Source organism: Danio rerio, chromosome 24, assembly GCF_052040795.2.
Source record: "Danio rerio strain M-AB ecotype USA chromosome 24, GRCz13ab, whole genome shotgun sequence".
Classification (NCBI taxonomy): domain Eukaryota; kingdom Metazoa; phylum Chordata; class Actinopteri; order Cypriniformes; family Danionidae; genus Danio; species Danio rerio.
In genome coordinates this window covers 42,778,995-42,804,844 of record NC_141044.1, presented here as the reverse complement: position 1 = coordinate 42,804,844, position 25,850 = coordinate 42,778,995, and the positions used below count along the sequence as shown (strand labels likewise).

The 25,850-nt window shown below is 34.0% G+C and overlaps 3 protein-coding genes across 8 annotated transcripts in view; 2 read left to right on the top strand and 1 right to left on the bottom strand.

Annotated features, from left to right (window-relative positions):
• katnip (katanin interacting protein) overlaps positions 1-25,850 on the bottom strand; it is a 1,410,884-nt gene that overhangs the window by 1,048,000 nt on the left and 337,034 nt on the right. The window lies entirely within an intron of this gene.
• LOC572443 (uncharacterized) lies at positions 144-7,732 on the top strand. The gene is made up of 3 exons (XM_087310116.1): positions 144-1,365; positions 4,254-6,026; positions 6,575-7,732. The coding sequence occupies exons 1-2, from the start codon at positions 967-969 to the stop codon at positions 5,787-5,789; spliced, it is 1,935 nt and encodes a 644-aa protein (XP_087166242.1). The 5' UTR covers positions 144-966; the 3' UTR covers positions 5,790-6,026; positions 6,575-7,732.
• The window catches only part of slc12a7b (solute carrier family 12 member 7b), a 107,225-nt gene continuing 97,971 nt past the window's right edge, over positions 16,597-25,850 (top strand). For all 6 annotated transcript variants that reach the window (XR_015525283.1, XR_015525281.1, XM_087310049.1 and 3 more), the window contains exon 1: positions 16,597-16,861. Coding sequence is in view for 4 of the 6 variants with exons in the window: in XM_087310049.1 (XP_087166175.1) it covers positions 16,699-16,861 (163 nt within the window). In the remaining 2 variants the exon portion in view is untranslated. The remainder of the gene's footprint in view (positions 16,862-25,850) is intronic.

The window sequence follows — 25,850 nt, the reverse complement described above, 5'->3', positions numbered from 1 at the left end:
AAGCACAGATAAAAATATTCTTGTCATTGCTTACTTTCATAAGAGTAATCTTTGTACATTCGTACATGTTTATCTCTGTCCTACAATGTATTATACACCAGTAACATAACCAATGATGCTGTAGGGGCAACACGGTGGCTCAGTGGTCAGTTGGCATTTCTATGTGGAGTTGGCATGTTCTCCCCAAGTTGACGTGGGTTTCCTCCGAGTGCTCCAGTTTCCCCCGCAATCCAAACATGCGGTACAGGTGAATTGGGTAGGCTAAACTGTCCGTAGTGTATGTGTGTGTTAATTAGTGTGTATGGGTGTTTCCCAGTACAGGGTTGCATCTGGAAGGGCATCCGTTGCATAAAACACATGCTGGAATGGTTGGCGGTTCATTCCACTGTGGCAACAGCATGAAAAATAACGGACTAAGCTACATGAAATTGAATGAATGTATGAAGCTGCCATTTTTTAAACAACTGCATGAGATAAAGTTGCAGCGTTAAACCAAATGCATCATATGAGCTTCACAGGAGCGAACAGTAAATTATGAGCTGAAATTGTTAAAATATAACCAAGATAAGAGTAATTGCAAACACACTGCATGTATTTACATTCTTGTTTTTCATTTTCAGGGTGTGTTAACAGAAAAACCATTTAAAAGTAGCACAAATGACTGACTGTTCTGTGTGAATGACCTCTTAAAACATTTGATTGCAGGTTAATTTCAGTCCATTTTGTTAAAATTTTACATAATCCTGATGTTGTTCTTTGACCCGTTCAAACACACCTCAAATCTTTACTCATTTCACTTCAAAAAAGATCTTTCATTTCTCCTTTCCAACTCTTTTCTTTCTTGACAAAAGCAAAAAGGAGTCGACAATCAATGAATGAAGAGGAAAAACCTTCAATGAGGATTTATGAGAAGTTTATTTCTGAATCATTGTAAAAGTTTAGATTTCTGGAGCACAACCAGTGAACATGTCTTCAATACTTGTTTCTGCAGAAGATCTTTCTTGTCCCGTGTGTTGTGAGATCTTCAGAGATGCGGTTATTTTATCATGTAGTCACAGTGTGTGTAAAGAGTGTCTACAAGAGCTCTGGAGAAGCACAGACTCTCTGGAGTGTCCCGTCTGCAGGAGATCATCCTCAAACACTCCTACAGGTAATCTTGCATTGAAAAACCTGTGCAAATTATTCCTGAAGCAGAGAAACGAAAGCTGTTCATCAGGACCTGAGCAGATCTGCAGTTTACACCGAGAGAAACTCAAACTCTTCTGTCTGGAGGACAAACAGCCACTGTGTTTAATGTGCAGAGACTCACAGAAACACCTCAAACACACACTCAGACCCCTCACTGAAGATGATCCTTCATGCAAGGTAAGACAGATATGATATGACATAAAGTTTATATGATTTTCTGTGCCATTCGTTTTGTACTGTGCATTACATGTATCAGTGTTTCCCAACTCTGTTCCTGCATGCACACCAAGAACATTTTTTGTCAGAAGTTTCCCTTCTGCCCCATTAACTTCAGGTTTGGAGTCTCTTCTAATGTTCAGATGAGTTGTTTCAGGTGTGTTTGATCAAATGCTGTTGGTGTGTTTTTAGGAAAAGGTTTGAGAAACACTAACATACATAAATATATTACAGAAATCTCCAATAACTTACAGATGTCCTTTTGAAAATAGGCACCAATGCAAACAATTGAAACAATTCAGATCAAGTGTGTCTTTTGAAATACCGACAGCTGGATTTACTTTAAAGCAAACATTTATCAGCTATAAATTGTGACAATGATTAAGCTGGTGATGTCTGTCAGGTGATTATTTGTTAGGGGGCAGGGCTAACAGGCTAGGCGTAATCTCATTGGCTAGTGCTGAGATTTCTTTTGAAATAAAAGGGATTTCTTTATTTTATTCACTCAATTGATAACTAGCGAGTGGACGTTCTGAAAGCAAGATAAGGTGTTGCTTAAGATATTGCAAACACTATATTGAATGATGGGATAAGTTGGGTTCCAGAGGAATAACAAAAAATTAGTTGGCAGATGAGGATGCTAAAGATGCTACAAGAAAATCAATTATAGACATGGAAATATAATTTAGTAAAATGGAGTTTTAATACAGTAATTTAAAAAAATAGATTGCTAAAGCAATGGTAGGAAGAAAGAAATTAAAGATAAGTGTTTAATATACAAACTAATGTGGATAAAGGAAGGATAAACAGGCAGAAATAGAAAGGAAGAAAGCATAATCTCAAGACTTTGATGGAGACATGCAGGACTCAACAGTACAAAACAAAATGTTACAAAACAAGGCAGATGAGGACTGTAAATAATTTTTAATGCTATATTTGAAAATGACTAAGTTAGCTAAAAGAGTTTAGATAAAATTTATGTAGGAAGGTGTTTTTTTTTTTTGTTTTTTTTTAAGGTTGATTGTTTGTGTGATCATGGCCCACACTCCTAACCAGCAGGTGACAGTAATGCATCTAGAAATTGTATGCAAACACCAATAAAACTCATAAGAAGAAGATTCAATTCATGTTTATTTCTATAACTTTTTTCACTATGTAGATTGTGTCAAAGCAGCTTAACATAGTTCTAGTAAAGTCCAGATTTTAGAGTTAAAGAACTCTAAAAAAAAAAGAGGAATGAAAAAATTCAATTGACAAAGTGAAGCGGGAAAAAAGACTCAATCAATAGTCTACGAAAATGAGAGCTGCATCCAATGCATTTTAATGTGCTCAACTAACCCTACACCGCACAGTAACGTTACTCGCTCCATTGAGTGCATTGTGTCTGACATTGCATCGCTGAGATATGTGGTCTCAGCTTGCATCATCAAGGCTGCATCCAGATACGACTGACAAAAATGAAATTATCAATCAGAGCACATTTATTAAACCAATATTTTAGTGTTTTTTTATTTGTCTTTTCGTGCGTGAGTGTACTTTTTCAGGTTTCACCAAAAAAATATAGTGAGCATTAATAATTTTGAGCTGCAAACTTTTCATCACGCTACTACGATTTTATAAGACAAATTATCATCATAAGACATGTGATCCAAAAGCAGCTTTTTAATTGCATGTTATGATTTTGCCAAGTACGATGCGATCCTGGATTAATATCTATGCTGATCCTGGAAGAAAATTTTTGTTGGAAAATGTAATTCAAACCTATTACCTACCCCTAAACCCAACCATAACTGTAAATATTTCCCAAAATCAGAGGGGAATAATAGTTGGATAACAATCATGTAAAATTGCATAAACCTCAATGTAAACCTAAATTAACATAAACGGTAAACATATCATTTTATTCTGATTGGCTGATTGGAATGCTGTTCCCGGATCAACATAGATGATGATTAAAGCTGCGGTCACACTGAGCTTTTCCCCCCATAGACACGCAAATGCATCAGACCGGAAACACAGGGTCATGCATCAAGTTTCGCAGGTTTCTTCGGTGCAAAGTTCAAGCTTTATAAACTTTGACCTGCGAAATCACATCACTTTACTTTGTGAGACCAATCGAGGATTAAAACATGACATTTCTGGACAGAAATTTAAAACATGTAGCAATCACTTGCTTTTTAAATGTCTAATCATCTTGTTTAATCCTGCCTCTCTTTGTAGCGTTGCACGACAGAATTTCGCACACAAACTCTAGTGTGACCACAGCTTGATTCAGGATTATGCTCTACTTGGTGAAATCAGATCAGGGATTTAATTAAAATACCCAAAATACAGTAGCAGGTCTCCACAACAAAAATCCAAAAACAGTTTAGCGATGTCGCCTCAAAGCAAGACGGTCGCTGGTTCCAGCCTCGGCTGGGTCAGTTGTTGTTTCTGCGTGGAGTTTACATGTTCTCGCCATGTTGGCGTGGGTTTCCTCCTGGTGCTCTGGTTTCCCCCACAGTCCAAACACATGTGCTATAGAACTGATAAAGCTAAATTGCCGTAGTGTGTGAATGAGTGTGTGTTGGTGTTTCCCTGTGATGGGTTGTGGTTGGCAGGGCATCCGCTGCATAAAACATACGCGGTTCATTCCACCGTGGCGACCCCAGATTAATAAAGGGATTTAGCTGAAAATGAATGAATCAATCAATCAAAATTGTAATAAGGCACCAGCTGAGGAGGCAAGAAAAATACATATTCATTGAACGTGCCTGCATTAAGATGACATATAAATTTGTTTATGACCTATAAATGAACATTACAAATAACAATCTTTCTTGTATCCTTTTGTTTTTCCTTATATACAGAACAAAACTGATCTCATCCAAAAAAGCATCAAAATTGAAGATGGAAATCCTGATCGATACAGACTGCAAACAACAGCAGACAGGTCAGATGAATCTGAACTATACAGAAAAATGAACTTTGGACAAAGAGACAAAAACAAACCTCATAAAACCATTCTGCTGGTCGGAGAAACAGGAACAGGGAAAACAAAACTCATCAACACCATGATCAACTACATGCTGGGTGTAAAGAGAGAAGACAAGGTTTGGTTTGAGATCACAGATGACCAGAGTAATGAAACATCAGCTCACAGTCAGACCTCCATCATCGCTGTTCATGGGGTTTATCTACAAGAGAGTCCAACTGATCTAACAATCATCGACACACCAGGATATGGAGACACTCATGCTGAACTTGATGAACAGATCGCTGTGAGTTTTTTTAGTTTAAGTAAACCTGAAGATGGGATCCATGCAGTAGATGCAGTGTGTCTGGTGATTAATGCAAACCAGAATCGCCTCTCTGACAGACAGATCTACATATTTGATGCTGTTCAGTCTATATTTGGAAGAGATATTGCTGAAAACATTGTCCTGCTCTTCACACACTCAACTGGAGCTCCTCCTAGAAATGCCTTAATGGCTGTTAAAGAGGCTCAAATCAAGTGTGCAGTGAATGAACAGAAGAATCAGCCTGTGTTTTTCCTGTTCGACAACTATCAGTCAGATGCTCACGATGAAGAATATGAGACAATACAGGAACAATCCTGGAATCTGAGCTTTAGAGGAATGACAGGATTGTTTGAGTTTCTTAACACCATAAAACCAAAATCCCTGAAGATGACTCAAGATGTTCTACAACAACGAAATCAGCTAGAAATAAAAATCTCCAATCTAAAATCACATGTTCAGCTGATAAAACTAAAGCAAAATGAGCTGAAACAACCTCAAGAGGCTCTGGAGAAAAGCAAGTGTTATGTTCAGAGCAATAAAAACTTTGAGTATGAAGTTGAAGTGCCCTATAAAGAAAAGGTTGATATTGATCGGTCTGTAGATGAAGCGGCGATGTGCTGCACCGTCTGTGAGGAGAACTGTCATTATCCTGGATGCTGGTGGACCAGTGATGTCTCTCTGTGTAGTGTGATGAGAAAGAATCACTGTACAGTGTGCTCTAATAAATGCCACTACAGCAAACACATCAAAACACCTAAAATATATGTGACAAGGACAAAGAAGGAGAAGAGGACGAATGAAGATTTAAAGAAGAAATATGATGAGAAAATCAAGACCAATGAGTCTGCAATCAAGAAACTGGAAGAAGAGCTGCGGGAGTTAGAGAAGGAGAAGATGAGGAGTGTGTTTGAGGCATTTTACTGTGTGGATATTCTGCAGTTTATTGCTCTTAACGCTGATTCACTGAACACACTTCAACATGTGGATTATCTGATGGAGAAGCTGAAGGACATAAATGAGCCTGAAAAGGTCAAAAAAGTGGAAGACATCAAGAAGAGAGCTGACGGAAAATACAGAGCTCTGAGATTCATCAAAAGATGTTAAATTGAAATAAATTTTAAATGCAATCTGTGATCAGGTTAAATTAGTTTTGTTAAATAATTTGTATATGCTGCTCCAACATTGAAAACAAATACCAAACCAAACAGGTCTTCACAGAAAACACAATAGATACTATTTAGATTAATTTATTTGTTTTGTTTCAGCCTAGTTCACCTTTATTTATCAGGGTTTGCCACAGCGGAATGAACTGATACACTTATCCAGCAAATGTTTTACACAGCGGATGCTTTCCGTTTTTTTCTGGGATTTTCCGTTTTTTTCCGGGATTCTCCCGTATTTTACAGTTCTATCCCGCTATCATCCCGTAAAAGTATTTTCCTGTCCTGTATTTCTCCTGTATTTTCAGTGTTTCTCTGAAGGATGGCAAGAAACATTTAAAGAGCAGAGCCTCTTAATACGTACTCATTCCGCCGAACCACCAGTGGCGTGAGTATGTTCTGTGCTTTCGCTTTGTTTAGATACGAAAACACAAAAATGGTGCGATTCCCTTTCTTTTCATCACAGGTGCCATCATCTCTCCTTTGCAATCCTTAATACAGTCATATAACGGTGCATGACTGTCAGCCATAGTGATGAATAGGCGCTGTTTCCCAAACAGATTCTGTACACATAATTTGAAGCAGATCGAAAGTCTGGGTTTTGGGTGCATGTATGAACAGACACACACACATAATTAATAATAATATTTAAAGATGTCGATCTTGGTGGGGGTTTTTTTCTTATTATGGTGGGCATATCAGCCTATTTATACATCCCAATGTTTACAGGTATGCGGATGCCTACTGAAAACACCTATATACTATTGTTTTCACACACATACAGTAGACTACAGCCAATATAGTTTATTCAATCCCCCTATATAGCGCATGTGTTTGGACTGGGGGAAACTGGAGCACCTGGAGGAAACCCACACCAACACGCGGAGAACATGCAAACTCCACACAGAAATATATGCATTTAATCATGATTGCTAATGCTATTTGTGAACTGTTTGTAATTGTATTATTAAGCATTACATGTATTTGATCATGATCTAAAGCTGCATTTGTGCAGTTAGAAATTGTGTTATTAAATGCTGCCACCTGGAGGACAGAAGAGAAAATGACGGGATCATACCATTATTTATTTTAGAATTTATGAATGAGAATATGGTATAAGTGCTTTTGCTTGAATCTCATTGACACAACTATATTTATTTGGCTTTGGGGCAGAATTTGTGCTCAGATTCAGATACTATACCCACACAGCAAAATTTCTCTGGCCCAGCTCTGTCCCATACAATCAGCTTTTGCTTGGCCCACATGCTGCAAGGAATTACGATACATGACTGGACCAAGTCTGGCTTCCAGACAAGGGTCAAACATGGACCATATCTGGGTCAAGTCAAGTTAAGTTATTACTGAGCCTGAACTGAGCCAGATATGACACTTTTGATCATTGTCTGGAAGCTGGACTTGGTGTGTCACGACTGCAATGAAATTGATAAACCCATAAAGAATTGCAATTTAGGCACCCTATGGGTATGTCTTTCTTTAAATTTTTATTTTATTTTATTTTAACAATTAAATGTGTGCTTGTGCATAAAATGAAACAATCAAAAAATATATATATATATATTATGTCTTATTAAATAAACTGACTTTGACATTTGGTTAATAATAATATAATTTGTATAAATAATAGCCTTGTTTGGCCCACATGCTGTATGCCAGTGCCACATGAATGCCTGCTGTGCTAGCTATATGCCAAATCTGGGCAAGAATTCTTTGCTACCTGGGTACATCTTCTGAAACTTTAAAAGCATTTTTAAAGCTGAAACCGCAAAATCAAAACAACTAAATTAACTGAACACGTCATGGCAAAAAATGTATTACTGTAAATTTAGTTTTTATAAAAGTGGCTATTTAATAAAAGTATCGAAACATTGTGTTTGTCTTTTTAAATATACCGGCAGAAATGACAGAAGGTATATTAAGTATTTTACACCCCTGTAATTCATTAGCAGGCCAGTCCAGGTACTGTAAATTAACTGCGACGAAGCAAGAGTTGGGCCAAAATTCTGATGAAAACCTTTGCCTCAATCAGATACAATTATTACAAACAATTAAATATGATAAGCCAGGTCTGTATCTGTAATGTTCAAAATTATTTTATTGACATGCTCTACAGTACAATGAGACTCTGGACTCTGATATCTATCTGTTCTTAGCTAAATTAGGTAGTTAATTTGTTTTCTTTTTTGCTTAGTCCCTTTATTAATCAGGGGTCGCCACAGCAGAATAAACTTATTCCAGCAAATGTTTTATGCAGCGGATGCCCTTCCAGCAGCAACCCATCACTGGGAAACACCCATACACACTCATTCACACACATACAGTATACTATGAGCAAATTAGCTTACCCAATTCCCCTATAGCACATGTGTTTGGACTGTGGTGGAAACCGGAGCACCCAGAGGAAACCCACACCAACATGGGGAGAACATGCAAACTCCACACAGAAATGCCAACTGACCCAGCCAGGGCTCGAACCAGTGACCTTCTTGCTGTGAGGCATGCTACCCACTGTGCCACCATGCTGCCTGCACTCAGCTTCTGCATAGTAAAATGAATGTTTATATTTGATTTACTTAATGCAGCATGTTTAGTTCTTTTTCTACACAAATATGTTGTCAAATTTTTTTGAATGTGTTTTTGGGCTCTGTGGATAGGCCTTTATTAATATGAATATATATATGAATATATGAATATGAATATGTTGTTACTCATTTTACAATTGAATTGTTTAAGTGTAACCTTTACATGTCTTTTGTTATTTATGCTTAAAACACAGAACAGAACAGAACAGAACAGATCTCATCAAAAAAAGTGTCTTCTTTGAAGATAGAAATCCTGCTCGACCCAGACGAAAAAGACAAAAATCAATGTCAAAAAAACTATTCTGCTGGTTGGAGAAACAGGCAAAGGAAAAATAAGCCTGATCAATGCGATGGTCAACTACATGCTGGGTGTAAAGAGAGAAGACAAGGTTTGGTTTGAGATCACGAAAGAATATCAGCTCAGTCAGACCTCCATCATCACTGTTTATGGGGTTTATCTACAAGAGAGTCCAATGGACTTAACAATCATCGACATCCGTTGTGTAAAACATATGCTGGATAAGTTGGCGGTTCATTCCGCTGTGTCGACCCCTGATTAATAAAGGTTCTAAGCCAAAGGAAAATAAATTAATGTAATATTTCCATCTCAATATATCCATTAGCTGTCTGTTTAAATTTTTGAGAGAATAAAGAAAGCATTGATATAACGAATTATGTTTTGGTTTAAAAGATACTGTTAATATTTGAGTGCTTTGTTTTTTATGAAATGTATAAAATCTGTAACATTCTATGTAAATTAATTGCTTTATTAGTATTATAAAAATGTTTTAGCAGGGTACTTTTAATTAAATGAAATGTTCACTCTGTATATTTGCTTCAGTATAATCTTTCATTACTTTTCACACCCCTGAATGCTGTAAATGTAATAATCATGGACACTACAGTAAGGGCTGATTTGAACTGAATTATTAAACACTGCCACCTGGAGGACATTTGAGATCATGTATCAGATACTTAAGGTAAAGAAACTCCATCATTTTCAAGAGGAAACTGTAAAACTATTTGCTAATTTCAAGTTGTTATAGTAAGAATAACATTTATATTGTTACTAAATTTATTAAATAAAGGTTTTCTTGATTGAAACAAAGCATAATTACTTAATAATTAATTTATTTTGTTGCAAATAAAAATCATTATCAAATTTGATAAAACAGGTATAAAAGGAGCTTTATTTCCGAACAATGATGTCACATTTTTGTAATGTAATCAATATAATGCCTACTACTATGCGAACACAATGTTTTTGGATGATTAAATTAATATAAATAGTGACCATTTTAAAATACATTGTGGGTATTTTTACAATAATTCATAATCGATAAACTATATTGATCAATTTATGGTTATTTTTAGATGTCAAAAGAATAGAGGAAGATGATAGAAAAATTAAAGTGTCTTGAAAATGTCATCAGCATAATAGTCTATGGCAATTAAAGTGACAGAGAGGGTTAGGGAAAGTTGAGGATGCATGGATGATGATGGTCATTCAGAGAGCAGTGATGAGGAAGAATATCAAGAAGAAAGTGTAGTCTAGACAAGCACAGAAGTAAAGTTCCCAACTATACAAACACAGAGCACAGTCAGAAAGCAGTCAGCAACTGGCAATGCAAAAATGAAAGAATACAGATGAAGAAAAATACAATATCATGGTACATTTGTTGAGTTCATTGCATCTGTTGAGGACTTATACCGACTGCTTTCTGACTGTGTCCTGTGTTTGTATTGTTTGGACCTCATCTACTTGTCGGGACTAAACTTTTTTCTTGATAGTCTTCCTCATCACAGCTGTCTGAATGACTATCATCATCATGCATGGCCTAAGGACTCCATCCTTACTCATCATCTTCCCCTAACTGCTCAATGGCACTTTAATTGCCATCTATTATTATGGACTCTGTATATGTACAGTATTGAAATAGTTTGCCACTGATGAAATGCTACAGGACACTGGAGAACAAATAAACCTGCCCAATATATTCAAGGATGGCAAGTCTTTAAACACAGATGACAAAGAAATTGAGAAAGTCCTAGGCATGTACATAAACATGCACCCCATAAAAAGTCAAGCTGCGGTGTGCTTTTTTAATGTCAGAAGGTATGATACTGAACATTTTCCAACATGGAGAAACCTGACAGAGATAAAAACAATGCACCAGCAATGACTTCTCACATCTGTGTACTGTGTAAATGTAAAAGTGCATCTTTGCCTGAACAAGAACTGCAACTACTAGTACGCCTACCACAATGTGAAATAATAAAACACTGTAAAATGCTTAATGTAACAAAAAATAAAGAGATAAACTACCTGAAATGATCTCTTTTGTCAAAAAGTTACATTTATTTTTTTTGTAATTAAAATTATCATTGTTTTGAGCAAAAAGTTGCACAAACGCCTGATGTATCAAATGTGATACAAAATAAATATCATTAAAAAAAATTATATGGCAAAAAAAAAAAATTGTTTTTGCTTAATGGTTTAATAAACATCCCAGATCCAGAAAATTAGAATTTTCTGACTATTTTTTGACAAGTCAGGTCTTACAGGGTTAAATTTGTTTATTTAAATTTAATTAGAAAAACAACAACACAATGTTGGGTTTGTCCATATTGACCCAACTTTGAGTGAAGGGAACCCAATATTTTTTACTCTAGCGATTATTAGGAGAGGACAGAATTTTAGCAACAATAAACCTCAACTATATTTATAAAGCACATTTAAATTCAACTTCGGTTGACCAAAGTGCTGTACAAAGGTTTAAAAAAAGAAAAAAGGGGTAAGAAAAGAAAAAGGGAATAATGAGAGTAATACAAATAAATAGAAGTAAAAACCCACATTATTTACAATTCAAAGAGAAAGATGTATTCTAAGGGTTCAAAAGATCAAAATATAGAGAAAATCACCTTTAAAACTTGTTCAAAATATGTTCGTAGCCAAAGGTGAAGTTTATTTACAAACTAATTTCAAGAGGATCGTGTGCTTATGATTACTTGCAGTCAGCCCCGCATTAGTCAATTTATGATTTGCCAATCAGACGTTTTCTAAGCCACTATAAGTACCTCAGTTCCATATGACAGCCATTTCTGTTTTGAAGAATCCACCCTTCCATGCCTATGCCTCCTCCTTTTCTAGATGTGTGGCTGTGACCCAGTAGTTGGCACTGTTGCCTCACAGCGGGAACGTCGCTGGTTCTGGTCCTTGCCAAGCTGGCCGGAATTTTGTGCAGAGTTTGCACGTTCTCCCTGTGCTCACATGGGTTTCTCCCGGGTTCTCGGGTTTCCTCCCACCATCAAAAAAAAAATGCAACCTAAGTTAATTGACTAATCCAAATCAGCACCATAGACATAAGTAGTTATGTCTTAAGCGCAGGGGAGTTCACCAGATCTACCTGAGCTCAAACTCCCCTCTCGCCTTGCAAACTGGAGGGAGCCCCGGGCTCGAGGATTTTATGAGCTAAGGGCTTTCTCCCGGGACAGCATGCCAAACAAGCTTTATAATCAATCATCAGCTAAGTGTGAACTCTTGAATAATGAAAAAAAGGTTTTGATATATTTATGTAAGGAAATTAGCTAAATGTCCTCATTCATTTTTGGCTTAGTCTCTTTAATTATCAGGGGTTTAGCCTACCCAATTCACCTGTACCACATTTTTGGACTTGTGGGGGAAACCAGAGCAACTGGAGGAAACCCCAGGCAACACGGGGCCTCAAACCAGAGACCTCCGCTGTGCCGCCGCCTCTAAATGTCCTTGTGGAACATTGCCATTAATGCCACATGCAATTAAAAATGTGTAATGTTGACTCACAAGATTTATTTGGACTATTCAAATGCATTTATTGTCCCCTATATAATTATTCTTTATTGGGTTTTCTTTTAAATATTGTACAAATATTGAAATGAAATGATTCATTCTTCATCTAAATAATTGAATACATTTTCCAAAGTATCCAGAATCATTATTTCTAGAATATTCCCATACTGCAATCTCATCGCGGTGTGTGTTGTGAGGGTTAGTATAAGTATGTGAAGCATCCCATCCCACTTTGTCCATCTCTTAAAATAACCCAGAGCAGCTGAAACAAAGCCTGAGAGACTGAACAGTTAATTCTGAAGAATGAACAAACCAGACTGATGAAAACACAACAACAAACATCACATGTACAACACCAGCTCATCAGACACTTCATCTGAGGGAGATTCAGATTGTAAAAACCAAAGCCAACTATTTGTGATGTTCATGATCACGAGTAACAAAAAGTTTCCCTGCCAAAGAGCAATGTTGTTTCTCAGGATCATTTTAAGAAGTTAATAATTAGAATTAAATAAAATTAAAACACGCTGCAATAAATAACTGTAAATTAGTAGTTTTCAGTATTTGTGATTTGTGTTTTTGTTTTTATTTTTTCTCGTTTCTTCCTGCTTTGGGATTGCATTATGGGACTCTGATCTTTCTTCCCTCAATATTTAACCCTGAAAGTGACTTTTATTAATATTTTAATAGTTTTCAGTGCTGTAATGTCTGTGTTGGTGTTGTATATTACGCTACAAAAACCTTACAATAAACTGCAGCACATTTTCTGTTATTTTACACACTCATTTCTCCATATTATACATTATATTAATTTAAAACTATTAAAAGTCACTTTGTTGAACTGCAGAGTTGAATTTTCAACATCAGAAGTGGACGAAGCACAGATCAACATCCCATAATATAATTCACAACCACAAATAAACAGAAAAACATTTGTGAATTACAAAATACAGAAACTCTTAAATAACAGATATTTTTACAGTGTTACAGTCAAATAAATGCAATTAAGGGGTCATCAACTACCTCAATCCCTTTATAATGAAAATTATTTCATCCCAAAACATAATAATTTAGTAGTAATTGACCATTTTCTGTCCTGTTTCTGACCCTTATTCGAGTGCTCTATTTGAATGGGCGTGGCCAGTGCTAAACTCAGAAGTAAACACCCACATCTCTGATTTGCTGACAGTTTTGCATATTTACAGGGCTGAAGTAAATACTAAATAGTAGTAAATACTACTATACTGAATAAAGTAAATACTAGCAGTATTTTCCAGACACAAAGCATGCTGGGAATTAAACATTTGCACAGTTGGGTGAACTTATTTAGTTTAAGTTCAGCCTAACGCAATCAAATTTTAAGTTGATATAACTTGTCTCTGTTACATACAATGAACTTTCATAAAAAAATGCAGAACAAATGAAATAACTTAATTTAAAAAGTGTCTTATTAAAGAATTAAACATTTCAGTGTGATGCCTTTTTCATTTAACTTTTAGTTTTTTTATTATTAGATTTTTTGTTATTTTTACTTTTTACATTTATTTATTTATTTACTTTTTTATTTATTTAGTGTTGAATTTTATTTCTCTGAGCTTGAGTTGAGTCCAAAAGTTATATTTTAAAAAAAAATTAAATTAATAATAATGACAACAATAATAATAATAATGATTATAATAATAACAATAATAACAACAACAACAATAACAACAACAATATAATAATAATAATAATAATAATAATATAACAAAAACAATAATAATGACAGTAATAATAATAATAATAATAATAATATAACAACAACAATAATAATGACAATAATAATAATAATAATAATAATAATAACAATAACACAACAACAACAATAATAATGACAATAATAATAATAATAATAATAATAATAATAATAATAATAATAATAATAATATAACAAAAACAATAATAATGACAGTAATAATAATAATAATAATATAACAACAACAATAATAATGACAATAATAATAATAATAATAATAATAATAACACAACAACAACAATAATAATGACAATAATAATAATAATAATAATAATAATAATAATAATAATAATAATAATAATAATAATAATAATAATAATAATAATAATAATAATAATAACACAACAACAACAATAATAATGACAATAATAATAATAATAATAATATAACAACAACAATAATAATGACAATAATAATAATAATAATAATAAAAATAATAATATAACAACAACAACAACAACAACAACAACAACAATAATAATAATAATATAACAACAACAATAATAATGACAATAATAATAATAATAATAATAATAATAATAATAATAATAATAATAATAATAATAATAATATAACAACAACAATAATAATAATAATAATAATAATAATAATAATAATAATATAACAACAATAATAATAATGACAATAATAATAATATTAGTAATAATATTAATAATAAAATAGACATCAATCTTGCAGAGGCGGGCATTTCACCCTATTACGTCACAGTGTAGAACCTTCCTGAACCTGTGGTTTTGTCGGACTTCTTTCAACATAAGCAGTTTTTAGAGAAACCACAACGTTTTGCGTTCTGAAACATACAGAAGGTTTTCACAATATTATAAGCTTTTATATGACAAAAGATCAGAGGAAATTTGTTTTTCTCAGTTCATGACCTCTTTAAACAAGCAGTGTCTTTATCTGATGTGTCATTGTGGAATAATATGTGACTCAAAGGCATCTGAGCCGCTCTCATCCATCAACAGTAGATCTTTCTCATGTTGTGTGTGAAGATCGTCTGTAGGTTTGGAAAATCCTCAATTGTGTTATTCATCTGTGTCTGTGAGAAAACTCACAACACAAAAGGGAAACAGAGAGTGGATGTTAATGAAGACACGGGTACATGTGAATATGAGTTTATTTGAGACAGATAAACCTGACGTTAGGAAATCACAAGAGTCTGTCATAAACATCATTAAATAAATCATATTCTCATTAGGATATATTTACAACAACTTCTAAAAGCTCACATATACGTGTTTATCATTTAATCAGAGCATGTTCAGGCTACAAACAATGATCACTTACTGTCAGATAAAACAAATAACACAAAAAATAGACCTTAAAAACTGATTTATTAAATTGATCATTAAATGATCATATTTTAAGGGTGTAAGAATTTTTAGATATAGTTTTTTGTTGTTTTAACACCACTAAATAACACAGTGTTGTTCTTGATTTTGAATTGGATTTGCTAAATTTATAAAACATAGATTAATCTTTAAAACAACAAATACATCCTTACCAACTTATTGTTAATATTGAAATGTTTAAATCTTTTTTTAAATTATTTGTAAACAATGGTTTAAAATTAATTAATTACCTTAGTTAAATACATTTAGAAATATATGATATGGTTTATAATATATTTGAGCATAAATAATACTTTATTGTTGTACAAATAAAGGACATTTTTAACAAAAACACACAGGGATTTGTTAACATTAAAACAACAAAAACAACAGCAACAATAACAACAATAAACCTTTTTCAGTTGGTTAAATTCCTAAATAGTCATGTTAAATATATAAAACAATAATTGTTTAATGTTTAAACCAATAAATACATACTTTAACATAAAAACAATTATTACTATTATTAAAATATGTTTTTTTAAACAATCACATTTTGATTAATTTGAATAAAATTATCATAAATAAATTTCAAGTAATCATTTTCTAAAAAATTATAAATAATTTAATTAAATTATAATTTAAAACACGAAACTGGGTGTAATAAACGTTTTGAAAAAAACACAATTTAACATTGTTTTAAAGTTTATAAATCCTTGAAATTACACAATGCAAAGCAAGTTTATTTATTTACTACATTTCATACAAAATAACAATTATTGCAGTAGTGCTTTGCAATACTGTAACAAGAAAATAAAAATAAACCATAAAATAATAACATAATAAGTATAGTAAATGAAAACAATGCATATAAAAATAATTAAAAACAGGGTAAAATGTGTTAAAACTGGTTTAAAAGGAATAAAACAACTAATTGATTAAATTAATAAATATTAAAGTTTTGAAACGCAAATGTACAGGCTAAAGGAACCATGCTGGCAACTTGTCAGTTTATAGTTGAAGCTGAGAGAACATACAGTACAGCACAGTTCAACTCAACACTCAGATGTACAGTTTCTGCTATTTATATGACGCCCCTCTGAGCTCTTAGCCAATCAGCGCAGCGCGTTCTGCAAGGACGCGCATCACACACTCTCACGCCTCGCTGCGCGCGCACACACAAACTGTCAGATTACCGGCTATGAATCACGGGTGTAAGCTGTCTGATCCCTGAAGTTTATCAGACACCGGACCGGTCCGATTCACGGACGACCATCATGAGCGAGAGGTTTATGGTCGTGCCGGTGGCGCACGCCGAGGAGAGCGCGTTTGGAGACGAAACGGACGGAGCCCCGGTGTTTGACGCCGGTGAGGACGCGCGCGCGGAGCAGCGGGGGTCGTTGCCCATCCTTCGGTACAACAGAGAACCCAACAAATACGGTAGGCCTACTAAAGTTTGTACGGTTTCATAATGCCACTTTTTAGTGTTCATAAAAAGCCAATATTTTGGATTTAACGGTAGCTTCACGCGCGTTCACATCAGTCAGTAGTTTGGCGCGGCGCGTCACTCGTTTACAGCGTAAACAAGAAAGTGAGCGGAAACTTTATAACTTTTGGTATTTCTAAATTAGGTTGCAAACAAACTAGCGTCTGCAGAAAGCTCTGTGTGTTTTAGTTAATTAGTTAATTGAAGAGTTTGGTAGCGTATATTGTTTAGTGGGTTTGTTTATACGTAGGTCTTTCTCTCCGGAGGTTAATTCTCTCGGGGCCGTTACACAGCGGACTTGTTTGGTTCCTGGAACGCTGTGAGAAAACGTTTCTTTAGAGTCTAACTAAACGTTTGAAGGAGACTAACTTTAAAGGGATAGTTCACCCTAAAATGTACTCCTCGTTTACATACCCTCAAGTTGTTCCAAACCTTTTTAAGTATCTTTTTTATGTTTCCAACACAATAAAAGATGTTTGAAGATAAAAAAGTCCCCATTCAAATCCATTTTAGGGGGGGAAATTACTTTATGGAAGTCTGTGATTTACAATATTCTTCAAAATATCTTCTTCATGTGCTTAACGGAAAGAAACTCAAAAGCAGTGTTGAATAAATGATGTCAAAATGTAGCCTAAATTTATTTTGTGAATTATTAATTTAAGGCTTATTTCTACTACACAAGAACTGTCTTAATGCATTTATTTAAATATTTCTGATCAGAAAGAATGCAAAAACAAAAACAAAACATTGATTTACATTTTGCAGCCTGACAATGATTCAACATTTAGTGTCAATTTTAAGTTTATGCATATAAACGTTTTTCACAAGCCTGTTATGACGCATTTAATGATCATCAGCATCTTAAATCCTAAAAGTTTTTTAAATACTTTTTATTTTAAAAAATGTATGAACATTTATATGTATTTATGTATGTAGAATATCTTCTTTGCTTCAAATTACAAAACACTAAAGACCTCTGGTGCGAGGTGTTTCTAATGCAGCGTCTATGGGACAGGACAGCAAATTTGACGTTATTCTCTCCTCTGGCTGCTGTTATCAGTCACACACAGTTTTTTTTTCCTTTTTCTGAAAGTCTTTATAACATCATCATGGAGTTTTCTTTTTTATTATTTCAGTAAATAAGATTGTAAAAAAATATTTGTTGTTTTCTCCCATTCACTGTGCTCTTAGTTTTCCCAACTATGATGACTTCTGCTACTGAGAAACCCGAAAGTGTGAAAAGGGTCTATAATAATATCAAATATCACATGGTGTTTAAACTAAAATGTCAATATGGTGTTCTTTAAGCTTACAGCTGTATTGTATTCTTGACCTTTACTGTGATACAAAAAAGTCAGTTTTAACTATAGCAACTGTAGTAACCCCTGTTAACATGATGAAATGTTACTAATGTTTTTAAAAGACTATTAATATATGATATTAATAACCTTAACTGCAGAAATGTATTGCAGTAGTTGTGATGGTGTTTTTGCAGGTCCCCGTGATACACATGTATTTTTTATTATGATACAATTTTGCAAGAGACATTTACTTTTACATTGGCTTGAAATGTAGATTAGGGTGGGACAAGATAAGGGAGGCTTGATTTTGAAGGAAAGCAAAAACTGATGTTTGTGAAAACCAAATAGAGTTTTCATGCATGAAAATAGTAAAAGTGTGGTCCAGCTTTATATTTTGTATAATTTTATTTATTTATTGTTTATGAGCAAAATATAAGGTCATGTTATTTTTCCATATTTTACAGAAGACATCCATTAACATGTCATTCAGGACAAGTTTATATACATAGAATTTTTTCAGGCATATATAAAACAAGAATAATATGATGACATTTTTAAATGATTTATATTAAGGATCATATTTTGGTACCAATATTTTTATACTTTGCCTTTTTCTTTAAACCACATGGGTTTGTAATGATTTAATTATAGGATGAGCACTTATTCTCTTTATTTATTGTAAGAACTACAGATAAGCTATTACAGAATATGCATGTTTTATATGTCTCTTACACTGAATGACAAAAGTCACTTGAAACATTAAAGACACACCTTCATTTATTTCATATGCTTTCTATGTTTATACAATCACTTGTAATTAGATGCAAACACCAAACCTGTGAATAAACACATCTAACAAATGCATGAATGTACTGTCACTGTATGTCAACACTGCAGTTTTATTGTATCTGCTTTATGAAAACAGTATGAGGATTTACTATATTGTTTCAGCTCTATTGTAAGCATAACATGCAACAATTTGTTAAAGGAAGAAGAATATATCCTCATTTATTTTTTATCCTTTTGCTTTTGCATTATGCAACACGAGGCCCTTTTGGATTTACATGACTGCCTGATTTCAGGGGCTTGTCTAGACGTGTCTTGGGACACTTTTCATGCTCAGCTGTCTTCATTAATTACCATGACACATCTGTTTGCTTCACGGTTTAGAAATCTAGCAACCTACATCTAAAATACTAACAAAGCAATGGATTAATGATTGATTCTGGCATATTTAAATCAGTAGAACAGGGTCATGGTTATCTAATGAGGTCCATGTGGACGCAAGGAAGAAGATATGCAACCGTTCATGTCCGTTTAATGCATTTTAGGTACTTTTTATCAGATGATGGATATGAAATGTTACTTGGGATGGGTATGAATGCTTAGAATCGACTTTTAATTTAATTTACTTTGGCCTGTGCGCACCGGGACACTTTTTGCTCGCGGTTTCCATCGACATTTAACGCCTCGTGACTAAATAAAGGGCGCCAATGTGATCATGCACACCAACGTGCAAAACGGCTGGCGTAAAAGCGTCATTTTTAAAGAAACGCCTTATGCTCGTTTTTTTTGTTTGATCAGATTGGCACTTTTGATCACGTGCATGGAGCTGCTGAAGTTACAGTAAACAGCACTTGGAAGCGCTCAAGCGCAAAACTGTCAATGCGAGTGCACATTGAAGAAGATGCCCAGAGGCGTTATGAACTTGGAGCTGCTTATTTCTCTGGTGAACAATAATAATTTCTTCATTATTAGAGCTGGAGCTGCTACTTCAACCATCCATTCTTGTTGGAATCACCTGTAACTTAAACAACAAGCGTGTCAACTTTCTCTCATCTTCTTTTGTGTTACAAATAGGTGTCAGAAGCTTAAAGTTGTGTAAGTCATCTAACGTCAAGGATTTTTCACACTTTTCTGCTCGACACCAGTGAAAATCGCTTAGGTTTTAATCCAGAAAAACGTCTCAAAACGCTGACAATAACCGCAAACGATAAGCATCCCGGTGTGTACGAGCCTTTAGGGCGTACTCACACTAGCCACGGTTGTGTTGAACCGAGCCAAAGCACAGGTGTCTCCTCTTCCTGCACTCACACTGCATCTTTACCTCCTGAGCTGGAGCACACTTACCTTATCGATGATGTGACTGTTCAGTTTAACAGGAAGAGAAGCGCTCTTGCTCGGCACACTAAACATTGCATTAGTTGTATTGTTTTGTATTGTTTTAAGTCATTTTGGTTGCAGTGACACTGTCAAATTTTTTGTCGAACAGATCAGCCACTTTTGACACTTAGAAAGTCTAATGAATTCCCAGAGGTGAGTTGTGGCTGGAAGGGCATCCACTGCGTAAAAACGTGCTGGATAAGTTGGCGGTTCATTCCACTGTGGTGACCCCGGATTAATAAAGGGACTAAGCTGACAAGAAAATGAATGAATGATGTATCATAAAAGTCATGCTGCAGGTATTGGGAGGTTTCTTGAAGGCATTATCTGTCGTGTGGCGTTTGTGTCTTTAATAAACTACAGTTTGACATTTTGCATTCATTGAACAGTAAGAATGATTAATAAATCCATATGAAACAGAAACTTAAAAGTGACACTGTTTCTTCAGTTTCAGGCTCAGGCACGCTTTGCTCTCACACTACAAGCATACCGCGCTAAAGCCCAACCGAACTGCGCTCTGCCACACCTCTTTCAACCGGGCCACGGCCAACTATACCTCGCCTGAGCCCAACTGAGCACTCACACTTGTCAAACAAACTGGGAAACGCACCCGGGTACGGTTTGGATAGCCTAGTGTGAGTGCACCCTAAAGAGTATATTTTGCAGATTTTTCATTATGCTTTGTTAATGCTGATTCACATTTGAAGGTATCAAATGAAAAATGGGTGATGAAAATGTCAAATTTCAAATAAAAAAAACATTTATTTGCAAAAAAAGATTTTTAGGTTCGCTTGAGGTGGTGTTGGACTTGTACGACGAAAGTTAGTACGAATAATTGGATGTGGAAATGCATTTGCCAAATAAACACCAACACGTTTCTAATCGGTTTTGACATTTTTTAATTTTCTGCTAACATTTGAGTGCTGTTGAGAACATTCTTAAACATAGCTGATTGGCCAATGGGTTCACCAGCTTAACAGAAATGACGGTGATTGACCATGAAGTTCATCAGTTTAACATTCTTCAACATTTTTCACAGAGTGTAAACACCGATGCGTGGACACGGGAGCTACGCTATATGTGTGCATCAAGTGTCTGCCCAATCACAGTCAAATTTGTTGACTATGTGAACACACTGGCCAATCAGTGGTGTTTAAGAATGTGCTCAAATGTTTGAGGCAAATGGATGTTTTAAAAATTCTGCACTGATCGGTACCGTTCTCGTTACATTTGACAGCACTTCTCTGATGTAGTGAATGTGTCTAATCAGCTGTTTATTCTGCTGGCACAATGCATGGACCAATGATGTTGCACAGCATTTCAAATGAGCCCTCTGACATGCTGAAATCTATTTAAAGAGATAGTTCACGCAAAAATGACAATGTACTCAATGTTTTCTCACCCACAAGTGTTTATTTGTCTTCTGTTGAACACAAAAGAAGATATGATGGATAAAGCTGAAAAACTGTAACCATTGACTTCCACAGCAGGAAATAATTTATGTGAACTATCCTTTTAATGCTGTAATTGTCAAAGCATTCATCAAAAATTCTGCATTTCTTTTTCTATGCACACCATTATTTTTAGAAAGCAAGCTGCATTGCTAGAACATTTACAGTATAACTTGCTCAATCATTACTCATGCAGTCATGTCTCCAGTATGCTTGTCTTGTTTGCTGTTGGTTGTTAGCTAGGTTACCAATTCTAAAGTCAGACGCTCTAACTTGATTCAAACACCTAATTATTTAGATTATTTACTTATTTTTTTGCAAATTTTCAAAATATGTTAGAAGTTAGGAGTTGAAATCTTTCAGAATGTCCAGGTTGTCTGAAGACAGCACTTACTGGATGTCCAGTAATTGAATATTAGCACAGCGTTTTGTTTAAAGAGTTCTGCTTGGTGTTAATCATATATATGCAGTGTTAGCAATGGAAATGTATTTTGTGCAGTGCTTAAAGCTTTCATCACATCTCAAAACGCACCCTGAGAGCCTGGTCAGCAGATATATTAGCTTCATTATTTTACATGTGGCGCGTCTTGTCTTTGGTGAAGTGCAAATAGGAGTCATCTTCCAGAAGGAGGAGCGCTGGATTGGGTTACACACTCATTATGGGAGTCGGGAACATCTCTATTCATATGTGTGGTGATTATGCACTAATAGCCTCATTCCCAGACCAAGAACAATGATGAGAACTTAATTTGTTCCCAAAAGCAATGTTGAGGTCTTGCACAATAAATAAAAAAGGTCATACTCCCAAAACCAAGGGCCTTGCTTTCACACAGTGCAAAGTCACAGTGTTGGGTTTTCATTTTTTTTTTTTTTTTTTGGAAAAGTGTACTGTGGTTATTGCACAATTATTAATGTTAATGTAATCAGATCCCATTTATCTGGGAAATTATGGGAATATTTATGATTAAATATAAAATTAAATGTAGGGATGATCCAATCAGGATTTTTGGAGCTGATACAGAATACCGATTCCTCGTCATAGTGATCGTCCGATACAGAGTACAGATTCTGATGCTTCAAGCTTTATATAGCTTCAACACTGCATAAAGCACATTAACCCTCTAAGTATGATACTTAAGTGGAGATCTCTTCTTTCCTAAGAGAAAAAATGAAGAATGTTGTGCATACTCCCTTAAACAAGTCTCTTATAAACATGTCCTAGTCATAAGCAGCTTTACAGAAAATAATAGATAAAACAGATAAAAAAAAATTGGTAAGAAAAATACAATGCAATTTGGAAACATTGCAAATGATGGAGGAAGAACTCAACATGCCTCAATGAAGAAAAAGTCTGGAGAGCATATTTGATACATAAGAATGCCTCTTCCTTGGCTTGAAAACTGAACACTTGTGATTGGTTCATGTGATCGGCCTGAAAATATATTGTATTGATGTATTGTTTAAATGTATTGTCAATTATAAGTAATTATTTAATTTAATTGTTTACCTTTAATGGATAGGACAATAGAGAGTATTGGAAAAAAATACTGTAAAAAAGTTTTGTAAAACAATTTGTTTGTTTGTTATTTTTTTATTGTATATATATTTTGCATTTCCTTGTGTTTTTTATTGTTTTGCCATGAATATAGTCTGTTTTCTAAATCCAAATATGTGATACAATAACACTTATTGAAAATAACCTCATAATAAATACATTATCAATAATTGCAGTTTTATTTTTTATTTAAATTAATTTTAAAACAGTTTGAGAGAGCAAGTTAATCATGTACAAATACAATCTAATTGTTAATTTTGTAGAAGGTGATGCATGCTAAAGATATATTTGAGTTTATATTTTATATGCTGAGAGTTAATTCGTACTTAGTTTTATTAATTTCAATGGAAATTTATTTTACACAAAACATCACATTTTATGAAAGCATTTTACATTTAATGCATATTTACATTCTCTTAAAGTACGATGATACACTCTCGGAAATAAAGGCATGCAAGCTATCACTGGGGTGGTACCTTTTCAAAAGGAACACATTTGTACTTGAAGGGTCCATATTGGTTCCTCAAAAGTATATATTAGTACCTACAAATTTTAAGAAGAACATTTTTGTACTTTTTAGCTATGAATATGTACCCTTGAGGTATTAATATGGACCGTTTACGGTACAAATGTTTACATTTTGAAAAGGTACCATCCCAGTGACAACTCTTGTACCTTTATTTGTGGGAGTGTAATATGCTAAAACTTATGCATTTATTTTATCCTGCTGATCTCTTAATTATTTTTAATTATTTTAATTGGAAAATAATTCGAAATTTTATTGAAAAGGTCACATTGTATGAGCAATTTGCCATTAGTGGGAATTTGACATTAAAGCATGTTTAAAAACAAATTTTAAAAGTTAGAAGACTATAAGACAATATTTTGAGTCATTTATTTGATGCTTGCTGGTAGATTATTTTTAATCAATTTAATTAGAAATCTATTTATATAACTATCTAAGTTGACCTTTTTGAGCATTCTACATGGATTGATTTTGATTGTATTGAGTAATTGACATTGATGACATTTAAAAATAAATTATAATACAAGTTATGAAAATTCATTTATTTTATAAATGCATTTTATTTGGAAATTATCTAATTTAAAATGACTTCCCATCAAGAAAACAGGAAAAAAACTGAAAGTATTTATTCAGAAAATCTGAATGTTTTATTTTAAAGTGCTAATTAAGTTTCATATATGCCATGTCGTACATTTCACAATATTTTAGCACAGACATTGCTAAATTTGCAGATTTTTACTAAGAAGTTCTGGAAATGATACTTTTCAAACCACACATTTCATATCTGAGATTTGTGATTTTGTTTTCTGCTTTGTTGGCTCTTACAGTATGTCATGCCGTCTAATGTTAGAATAAAAGGCTGAAGTTCATGTGTTGAAGGCTGGTTTTCAATCACTGAGGCTGGAGAAGAGTAGAAGGAATTATATTAATGTAGTATTTCTCTGTCAGGATACTGTGAACAGCTGACTAGAGCAACGATGTACTATTTGTGTTGCCTGTTTGTCTACACATTCATAACAACAGCGGTGTGTGTTCCTGTGTTTCTAGTTACTAAACACCCTCTGCTCTCTTCTTCTCACATATAAACACAATGCTCATGTCCAGTTTGTTTCTGTGCTTCAGGGCAGCAATAATTAGCTTTGGAGTCCAGGAGCCATTTGTAATTTTATCGCTCTAATTGGCATCATAAGATACAGACATGTGACTTTGTTTAGGGGAACGTGTAACTCTCTTGTTTAGATGGTTGTTTTGTTTAAACCCTGGTGAACTGCACATGTACACAGCATTTTTAAGCTTTATGGTGGTGACTGCTTCTGATTTAATACATGAGGGAAATTATATTTTAGTATCATTATTGAAACTGTTAGTTTTTTCATATTTTATTTGTGTATTATTTAATTTTAGTAACTTTTTAAGTGTACATGTAATACCAGCATTTAAAATAAACACTATATTTACCAAAGTGATTTATTTGACAGTTTGCTGAAATAAGTTTAAGGTTTTTTTGTTATATCTTTAATTTCATAGAAATTTTTGTTTATGGTTTAGTTTTACTTTTAGCTAATAAGAAAATTCTTGCATTTATCATATCTTATTTAAGCCAAATTCTTATGTACGTTTCATGTAGATGTTAAAATCACTGCTGAAAATATTAGTAATGTTATGTTAAATGTAACAAAATATAAATGTAAAAATAAAATGTCTAAAATATTAGTAAAATAAATATTTTTAATGTGGCAAGCTTGAGTAAAGGTCCTCTATGCAACTAAGCATTTTAAAAAAATAAGGTGTGTGTGTGTGTGTGTGTGTGTGTGTGTGTGTGTGTGTGTGTGTGTGTGTGTGTGTGTGTGTGTGTGTGTGTGTGTGTTTGTGTGTGCTTGTTTTAGTGGTTTATGAGGACACAAATATGTATAATGACATGAGTATTACAACATTGAGGTGGTTTAT

Excerpts from the sequence above, each read along its gene's own strand:
- LOC572443 (XM_087310116.1), top strand. The coding sequence starts at position 967 with ATGTCTTCAATACTTGTTTCTGCAGAAGATCTTTCTTGTCCCGTGTGT. Across the intron at positions 1,366-4,253 it reads AAGATGATCCTTCATGCAAG|AACAAAACTGATCTCATCCA; the intron begins GTAAGACAGATA and ends CCTTATATACAG.